Consider the following 10744-nt stretch of genomic DNA (forward strand, 5'->3'; position numbering starts at 1 on the left):
GAGGGTATTGTGTACCAGTTTTCCGCAATTGACGCTCAATGGATTGAGGTGTCAAATAGGAATAACAGAATTTCCGTTTAACATGGTTAGATCTATGAACAGTTATGCTACATTATCTCTTTCATTTAAGAGTTTAGCGTTAATGATATCGATGCACATTATGAACTGCATTCCATCTTAGCCTGTCTCAAGGATACTGTTTGAGCTGTGTTTTTGACTAAATCTTAGTTTGAATCACATGCACATATGGGGTAGTCTTGCACATACGCGCTTGATATAGACAAGTAAGTTAGAAGCAGATCATAAGCATGCTTGATTTGATGGCTACTCTAAATGCACTAGGACGGATTATTTTATGATCTCTATGATAAAAATTGATTGTTTACATTCACTGTTTATCTATAGGAGGATCATATTATGAATCATATACCTAGTAGCATAGTGATAGAGAATATGGTATGAGTACCAGGTGTACTACAGATGAACACACTTATTATAGAAATTAAGAATAATATATGAATTCCCTATTGATGCGTCAGTATCATCTAATACACAGATTTCTGCATCGGTACATTATTGTAGTGGGAGGATTATCATCCAATCCGACAAAATCATATTTTTAGGTGAGACCGTTATGGACATCCTTGTTAAACATGAGTTGGACACAGTAAGCTACACGGAGGCGTGAACCGATATGGATACAGATCGTTTTAGCAAGTTGCTATAAAATTAGAGTTGGAATCTGAGTATTCTAATAAAATCTGGGATCTTGTAGAACTTTCTAGTAGGGTGATACCTATGGAAGGCAAGTTAATCTACAAAAGGATAACAGAAGATTTCTTAGTAATTAAATCATAAGTGTATAAGGGAATGTCATTATTTTTCCTAATTCTATATATTGATGACATCCTACTCATTTATAATGACGTGGAAGTTTTGTCATCAATAAAAAGGTAGCTGTTCAATTACTTTTAAATGAAGGATTTTTAAGATGTAAGCTATATTCCTAGGATCAAGCTTTTGCAAGATCAGGTTAAAAGGAAAATAGGCTTATCTTAATAATCCTACATTGGAAAAGTTTTTACCAAGTTTGGTATGCATAACTCAAAGAATGAGTTCTTGCTTTATTGATATGGATTGCTCTCTCTAATAAGTAGTTTTCCAAGACTAGCAGAGGAGATTGAGCAAATGAGACTGGAACTATATGCTTTGGCATGTGGGAGTCTCATATATGCCACGGTCTATACCAAACAGAATATCAGCTACATTGTAGGGATAATCAAATGATATCAATCCAATCCTGGACTTGATAATTGGTCTGTTGTGAAAAATATTATTAAGTACCTAAGGAGATCAATGATATCATACTCATTTATGGATGTGATGATATGGTCCTAGTCTAGTATGCTAGCTTTGATTTTCAATCAGAAATAGATACTATGAGGTTCATGACTTAGTGTATGTTCACTCAATGGAAGGGAAATCAGTTAGTAGATTGTTAAGCAAATTTCATTTGCTGACTCAAACCTGCAGGGGAAGTTCTGTGCAGCCTTAAAGGCGGCAAAGTAAGCCTTTTGGTTTGATCTCACTGATTTAGAGGTTTTGGAGCATACTAACCTGCTTATTGAGTTATATTGCGACAATAGTGCAAAAGTAGTCTAAACCAATGACCTAAGGTTCCATAGATAAAACAAAATATACTGAGAGGTAGTATCATGTTCTACATGATATTGTCCAGCAAGAAAATGTACTTGTGGTTAGAACATTGCATTGGAACACAACTTTGTTGATCCATTAACAAAGGTGTCGTCGATCAATAGTTTTGATCAACACCTGGATAACATTGGAGTTAGATGCAATTTGAATTGGCTATGAGGGCAAGTGGGAGCTGTTGGGATTTATATGCCCTGGCATAGCAAATTCCCATTTGGATTAAAGTGACATAAGTTCCTGACGTTTCTGAAATATTTATGCTTTATACAATTGGTGAATTCAATGTATTATGTTTCGATTCATTATAGAATTGATAGTGTCCACTTGATTACAAGAGATATTTATATATGTATGTGATGACGATCAATACATGAATATAAATAGTAATCATAAATGGTTCATAGTTGGTAATTATGGATGGATTTATAATTAATTAAGACTTGAACTGGATCCGCGTTAGGTTGAGATATATTGCGAGAGCCGTCGTATGCAATTGCTCTCTATCACCGTCATGGCATTTGACTCTTAAGCATGAGAGAAGTATATACTCTTTTATTAATTAGTAGTTACTTTGATTTGTCCGGCGGAATCTTCGGAATCCTTAGACCGGCACTTTGGGTAATTATGTAATTAATAGTTCGAGAATTATATTTTCAATATTTGCATCATTGCTACTTGTATTTATTTTGTATTGATTATGGTTGATCACAAAATAAATTCGAAGGCCTTCGTGTGTTTTTAGACAAAATGATTTATTATATATTTATTTATTTAAATTATTATTTTTGTCAAACAAATATTTTATTGTGATCGAGCCAGAAATAATCAAAGCTACCAAAATAAATATATTAATTAAGTAGTCGGATTGATGGCTTTATTTATCCGATAACTAATTATGCATAGAGGGGTCAAAATGCAATATTGACTTAGAGGTTATTTATTATTTAATTAGAGTTCAATTAATTTCTTTTAGTGGAGTAGAAATTAATATATGAATTAATTGAATTAGGTCTATGGACTGAGCCAATTATTAATTCATTGTAGCCAATAAAATAATAGGCTCAATGGATTCTCACTCATAGCCCAACTTGATATTGGAATCATATTAGATTTGAGACATGTGAATTAGAGATTGAGAATGATTTGTTGTTTTCTTTTCTTTATCTTTATGTTGCTTATAAATATACATGGTCTATGTATATTTTAGGGGTGATTTTTGGAAGAAGGAAAAATGAACTTATTTTCTCTCTCTAGAAAATTAGGGTTTATGTTCTCATCTAATGGAGGCTCCCACAAGCCTATTTTTCCAAGGTCATTCATGGAGGCATATGAGTGATTCCTAAAGGCAAAACAATTGCCAAGAAGATGGAGATCCAAAGAGAAGGCATCTTGCTAAGGGATCTATAATAAGTGAGAACATTCACTTTAGAGGAAAGTTTTAAAGGTTTACTTAGACTTTTGATGTAAGTATTGAATCTGTTAATTGAATGATACATCATATTTTATTTTTGCATAAAACTTGTCTCTATGTGATGAATCAAGATTTATGAATCAAAATCCCTCAAAAAGTTTTTAAAACTAGCACGTTTCCCAACAATTTTCCCTTTGTATTGTCCTCATTCATCCATAATAGAGGAAGGCTTCTAAAGATGTGCTGAGACACAGAGTAAGAGAGAGAGTCTCAGTTCCCTGATAAAAGGAAGAACAAGAAAGGGTACTTTGTATTAACTGTAATAACACTTCTTAATGGAGAAACTATCCTTACATTGCATTTGCAAGCTTGTCAGTGTGTGTTTAATTTGTTTCCTTATTTACAGAAATGTTTTTATAAAGCTCTTACATAAACTATACTGGACATTCCTTCAAAAGAGGCCTTGTTGCCAAGGTGACATGTAAACTTTGATGCACACAGTACCACAAACGGTAAGAGGCATGAATGATCTCCATTTCAGCTTCAGAGCTGCCTGTTACGCCCCGCCTATGGAGGTTGTGCCACGCAGGCGACACGCAGACGCTGAGGAGGATGCTGCATGGCAACTACATGGCGAGTGGAGTTTCTAGAGTCTTCCGGAGTAGTCTAGAGTTATGTGGAAGATTCTAGATGTGTGTATATATGTGTAGAATATTGTAGAAGTGTGTGGAAGTATGTAGAGTTCTCCAGAATTGTGTGGAGTAATATATTATAGGTACTTGTAAATAAATATGGAAGTGTGAAGAAGGTGGGAGAAGATTCTAGAGAATCGATCTCCACCGTTGGTTAGAATGCATCCTAACCATCCATTAGAGATGGGGATGCCTATAAATAGAGGTAGGACTTCATTTTCTAGGCAACAAGTCCTAGAGTGAGTCTTGAAAGCCTTGTAGAGAGTTTGAGTGCTTGTAACGACCTACTCCACCACATAGTATGATATTGTCCGCTTTGGACCGGTGCCCGCACGGTTTTGCTTTTGGGCTTCAACCCAAAAGACCTCATACCAATTGGAGATGACACACTTACATATAAACACTTCACCTTTCTTCTACCCAGGCGATGTGGGACTTGTGCACCCGTAGCTTGCCAGTGTGGTAGCCTGTCAGTGTCTCTCGCACCCGCCCACGGCACACCTGCCCACAAGGTCATCACGATCCACCCCCCTTGGAGGCCCGACGTCCCCATCGGCACACTTCCGGCTGGGTCAGGCTCTGATACCATTTGTAACGACCTACTCCACCACATGGTATGATATTGTCCGCTTTGTGCCGGAGCCTACACGGTTTTGCTTTTGGGCTTCATCCCAAAAGGCCTCATACCAATTGGAGATGACACACTTACATATAAGCACTTTACCTTTCCTCTACCCAGGCGATGTGGGACTTGTGCACCCTTAGCTCGCCAGTGTGGTAGCCTGTCAGTGTCTCTCGCACCCACCCACGGCACACCCGCCCACAAGGTCATCACAGTGCTAGTCTTGTACAAAGCATTCTTTGAAGTAATAAAAATGTTATTTCCTTGCCAACGTAAGTGTAACGACCCTAAACTGATACCATAATTTTTTAAAAAGATTCTGCATAACCTCCCCTACAAATGGGCCTACTACAACCTGTTTAAATGCATTTTAAATCTGTTCCAGCACAATAAACATATAATACATTCCAACATCCCTTTCATCCGTTCATCATGCCTTAACTTAGTTCATTTCATAATGGTACAACCACATACTATATCATCCAGATAACATAGTTACAGTCCCAACATACAAGATTAATATCAAATGTCCATCTTTTACAACATTTAGACAGCTCATACAAAAGTTACAGCCCATAGGTATAATTATAATAACAAGAGTCCACAAACCTCTATATCGAATATAACAAACTAAGATTTTACAAAAATATGGGACTTAATACATAAATAGCAAAAAAGTCTTCTAATCTAAATTAAGCCTGTGGTGGAAAGTCATCTGCCATTTCTTTCCTGTCTCTTGAAAAAGTTTGTTAAATAATAGAGTGAGCATAAAGCTCAATAGGTAGCACTTAAGACACGCCTCTTGTGTCCCAGTGAATTCAACCAAATAATAGAGCAATGGGAATGGGGGTCATACTATGCCGGGATCATATCACTTAACAATCAACTCAAATATAAACAATATAATGTAATATAATGGGAATGCAGTGCATGTCGATGTCGCTCCCCATTTCTACATCTCAAAAATCATCACTTTCAAACTGCTAATATAACCCGCCCTTTGGTGACCCTGCAGCGACACGAGAGAAGGATTGGCTAGTGTCCCTAACCTTTGGTACCCCCGCGACGTCATTATGGGGCCCAGCTAACTCAACCACGCTAGGGCGACTCCCTAGTTCCCTCTAGGCTATATTAACACTCCGGCCCTTTGGTACCCCCGCGGCGACCGAGTTTTCATAAAACACTTTTCATCAAACAATTTTCCAAAATCCCCCTTTTTCATTTCAAAACAATCTTCCCAATCATGACCCATGGTATGCATGTATGTTTTGCTTTCATAATGCCATAGAATTAAGGGATTTTATATTTCACATTTGAATATACTCTACAAATATTGAGGAAAAATTACACATGCCATCACATATCATTTCTAACAAATTTTACAACAATATAGGCATGTTATATCAACTATTAGACAAGAAATTAACCAAATAAACATATTCACCTACAATTCACATAGCCTATTTAATCACAACTCTCATATAACATCTACATCACCCACAAGACAATTAATTTATAATCAAACATGCTTTACAACAATTTAGAAGGAGTAATACATATAGGAGCAAGAAAAACGGTAATTAAGAATCCCTACCTCACTTTTGCACAAAACCCTTAAAATGGGTCTTGAATTTCGAACTCAAAGGAGGGCACCAAATCTGGAATAGTTCGTATGGATGCGTAGAGCTCGTAGTGGGCTTCGTTTTGCCTCAAACGGCACTTTAATCCGCCAAGAAATGAGGGAGAAATTAAGCTTTGAATTTGCAAAAAAGAAAAAGAAAAAAGAAGAGGATGCGGAGAGGAAGCAAGTCTGTCAGCGAGAGAGAAAGAGAGTGAGATTATAGAGACTAAAAAAAACATGGTCTTATAACCACTTTTAATAAAAAAAACTTGTGGCCCCTCCACTAAAAGAAACTCACCCACTTTAATACACACACACACACATATATATAAACTTAAACATTACATTAAATGCCTTAGTGGGTGTGAGTGTGCAAGCCAAGTGAGGAGGGGGCGAGGGCCACTACAACACTAGTAAGCGCACGAGGGGAGTGTGTTGGCTAATGTTTGCACGGGAGTTAGGTTGATCAAGTACTTGCGAGAGTAGAAACAACATCTTGGTGCCGCACAAGAGTAGCTAGAGTGGTGCTGAAACTCTAAGCCCGTGACATGCCACTAGTCTAATAGTTCATCTAGCCAAAAACCAGAACTACCATAAAAACACAAAAAAATCTTAGCAGAAGGCAATGTAAAGTACCTAAAATTGTTATATATTTGATTTCCAGAGCTAACATGTGTACCAATTGCTCAGCTAGTATAAGATATATATTTTCCCTTCCGAGGGCATACCCCCTGTACAGGTTGTGCCAAGGGCTATACCTAAACCAAAAATAGCTTAGGTCAGCTCATACCATTTACATAGGCAAGAGAACCATAGGAATGATGGGGAAAAAGGCAATACTGTATATATACTAATGTGTTTATAGACAAAGATTCATATATGAAATGTCAAAATAACTCATTTCCTCACCAAATTAAGGAAACAATTCATCCTTTGAAACTCACTAAAGAAGTTGTATATTCACCACAATTTAATAGAAGCATAACATCCGGCGTACTGGATGTCAGAAATTGGACATCCAAAAGTCATCATCGGGAAAAAAAAGTCTCATTTACATCATCCATGTCTGAAAAAGAAGCTCTACGCATGTCGGAAATATCATCCATGTCTGAAAAAGAAGCTCTATGCATGTCGGAAAAAGAAGCCATAGAGTTGGATGCATCATCCATGTCTGAAAAAGAAGCCATAGAGCTGGATAAATCATCCATGTTTGAGAAAGAAGGCATAGAGCGGTCAGAGAAATCACGGTGCAAAGCTGAATCGGGATTTAGAGTGTCCTCTCCCATCAATTCCGGAATACAAAAAGACATAAAAAAATTGATATCTGGGCTACTAACAGTGTCAGGAGGAGCACTAGACATCAAATTGCTGTCTGTGGGATGAACTTGGTCAGGAGGACCGGACATCAAATTGCTCTGTGTGGGATGAACTTGGGCGGGAGCACTGGATATCAAATTGCTCTCTGTGGGATGAACTTGGTCAGGAGGAGCGGACATTAAATTACGAACTTGGTCAGAAGGTGTGGACATCAAATTGTTCTCCGTGGGATGAACTTGGTCAGGAGGACCGGACATCAAATTACTCTCTATGGGATTAACTTGATCAGGAGGACCGGACATCAAATTGCTGTCTATGGGATGAACTTGGTCAGGAGGACCGGACATCAAATTGCTGTCTGTGGGATGAACTTGGTCAGGAGGACCGGACATCAAATTGCTGTCTGTGGGATGAACTTGATCAGGACGACAGGACATCAAATTATCAACTTGGTCAGAAGGCCCGGACATCTCATTGCCATCTGTGGGATGAACTTGATCAGTTGGCCGGGACATCAAATTGTTTTCTGCGGGATAAACTTGGGCAGGAGGACTGGACATAAGTGCGGGAGCAAAATATCCAGACACACGTTCAGCAGGCATGTCCATCACATAGCAATCTCTTTCTTCCTTTTTATAAAGCTTACACAAAACACAATCATCCAACTGCAAAAGATAGATATATATAACTAGTGAAAATGATATACTCTACATTGGCAATATATTATGAAAGCTGATTAATAATTTAATACATGGAAATTAATTAACTAAGGACTTGTAGGACATACCCTCATGTCATTTGTTTCGTTTCTTGTAACATCTGGTAGTGTAAATTCTTGCATAATCCAATTGGTCTTGTCTCCGGGAGGTTTTCCTTTATAGAAAACCAATGTCCTCTTAAATCCAAGAATATGATCCTGGTATGTCACTGCCTTGTCACCTGCACTTGCCTTCCAGAATCCATCACCGGCTGCTCGGTTTGGTCGCTTTCCATTTTGACACCTCCGATACCTTGGTGTAAAGAAGTACCATTTCTTCGTCCCTAGTGCAGGCTGTCTTGTCGCTGCAAATTACAATCAACCAATTAGAATTTTAAGGCAACTCATAATATATTTATGGTCAACGACTAACAGAAAAACTATTGACACAAGTATCAACATATAGAATCAATAGAGGACTGTATGCATGAGAGAGATACAACCACTGAAGCACTAGAACAAGAATGTTATGGCATCTCATATAATTATGGTCAACATTTATAATGAAGCGAAAAAAAGGTAAAATACCATGGGAACAGTACATGCCTATTTAAACCCCTTAGTTCTTGCACTTTGATGTACATTGCGCGCACACAACCATATTCAATGATCTTGTCACAGATGTCATATGAATATCTTTGAATTTATTTGCAATGTGCTTTCCAATGATGAACATGTCCAAATTTCAAAGTTGAGAAAGTCAATTAGGCAACAATAATTTACCTTATATATTAATTTTTGATTTTTTGCAGTACATAGCAATGTTTTAGGTGGTTGAAATCACTCTTGGTCCATATATAAATGCATGTGCAAAGAAAAAATATAAACATTTTTGACCTTTGATTGAAAGTGTACATGCTAATTAATTTAAACCCCTAAGTTAGTGACTAACACTTTCGGGCTTTAATTAATCTTCCAATAGCCAAATCAACCTCAGATGCACATTGCTCACACACGCCAATATACAGTATATCAGAAGAATCCATCATTCTACAGAGCAAATGCCCATTTTAACCCCTAAGTTCTTCATGTAGTGCACATAAACAACCATATATATAAGAAGAAGCCATCATTTTACTTTTTCAAATGATCCCACATGCCAATTTTGTATTGTGATTTCTCATGACAAAAAAAAAAAAAAATATCATTTTTGGCAACTAAATTGAAAATTGTACAAGGACATGATCTTAATTAATTGCATAAGAATTATACAAACCCAACCAACCATCTATGCATCCAAGAAAGAAAAAAATGTAGAATCATCTAATCATATTAACATACAAAAACCTTATTAAAGAATAACAAAAACAAGTAGAGTTCATATATATATATATATATATATACCTGCCAGTTCATCAGGGTTATAATCGTAAAGGTTGAGCTCATGGATCTGGTTAAGGGGCAACATCTGGTTTGTAACTTTATTCTTCAAGTAATGAATGAATAGTTCAACATCTGAGGGCAAAACCTATACCCAATTACGAGAAAATTATTTAATTTCTCAATCTCGATGTTAGCACTGGAAGTAGCTGCCATTCTTGAAACCTACGTACAGCAGCCCCTCTTCCTCTCTGTGTGTCTCTCTTCCTCTCTCTCGTTTGAGCTATATAAGAGGGGCTCCCATTCACACTCATCATTAGTAGACTTTTGACTACTCTTTTTTTTTTGTTTTTTTTTAATTTTTAATTTTTATTTTATAGAATTCTCCTTGGTGGATTTGAAGTCGGAGACGACTTAGAAAAGACCGTTTAAAAGAGATAAATATATCTAAGACATAATGTTAAATCTAAAAAGAAACAAAGTAAATCTGTGTTTCCACAATAAATAAAATTGGTCTGGGCAAATTTATTGGGAATAAAATAAATAAATAAAAGGGTCTGAGAATATGGACGTGGTAAGATTTTTGAATTTTGTTGTCATTGGGTAAATAAAATAGGAAAATTTTAGGTAAACTATAATCACCTTTCCTAATGTATGGACTAATTGTAAGTAAACTAAAAATTTGTCATTTTTTTGTAATGTGTTTTCCATTAAGTTTAGTCAATTTTGCAAAGACCTCTCTCTGTACAAAAAAAGGATATTTTTTTTGTCAAATATTTGGTTTGAAGTGACTAAAATACCCATTGACCAAATGAAAACGCCTTTAATACCCTTATAGTATCATGAAATAACAACAAAAATCAGGGATAAATGGTGTCTTCCCGAGGGTGCGCACAAAACAATGTACAACACTTTGAGTTTGGAAATTAGTGTCAAGTGGGCACCATAATTTAAATTTATAAACCGCTTAACACCTATACTATGTAGTATGAGTGAGAATGGATTGTCCCAAGGGATTGAGGGTCGTACTAGGTTGAGGAATCAAAATTAGGGTTAGTAGGTCGAGTGATCAAAATAGTGGTTGGTTGGTTGAATTATACTAGATGCAAATTAAACTAAAGTAAACAATAATGCAATAAGGAGAATAAAAGAGAGAGAGATCTTGGGGTTTAGAGATCACCACTAAGCATAGCTTTTCTACACCTTTAATAAATGATTAATGAGGGAAAAAACATGTATTGCAACAAGGTGTGTGTGTGTGTGGTTGTTCCAACAAGCATGGATGACAAAT

The 10744-nt window shown here is 36.6% G+C and overlaps 1 protein-coding gene across 1 annotated transcript; it reads right to left on the reverse strand.

The window, feature by feature from the left end:
• Nucleotides 1–6939: 6939 nt before the first annotated feature.
• On the reverse strand, nt 6940–9980 carry LOC132311417 (NAC domain-containing protein 74-like). Its single transcript, XM_059809319.1, has 3 exons — nt 9478–9980; nt 8164–8438; nt 6940–8041 (listed from the first exon to the last, which is right to left on the reverse strand). The coding sequence occupies exons 1-3, from the start codon at nt 9539–9541 to the stop codon at nt 7088–7090; spliced, it is 1293 nt and encodes a 430-aa protein (XP_059665302.1). The 5' UTR covers nt 9542–9980; the 3' UTR covers nt 6940–7087.
• Between the last annotated feature and the right edge of the window lie 764 nt (nt 9981–10744).

Source organism: Cornus florida, unplaced genomic scaffold (assembly GCF_030987335.1).
Source record: "Cornus florida cultivar Cherokee Brave unplaced genomic scaffold, ASM3098733v1 CherokeeBrave_3.0.0_Hap2_Chr06, whole genome shotgun sequence".
Classification (NCBI taxonomy): domain Eukaryota; kingdom Viridiplantae; phylum Streptophyta; class Magnoliopsida; order Cornales; family Cornaceae; genus Cornus; species Cornus florida.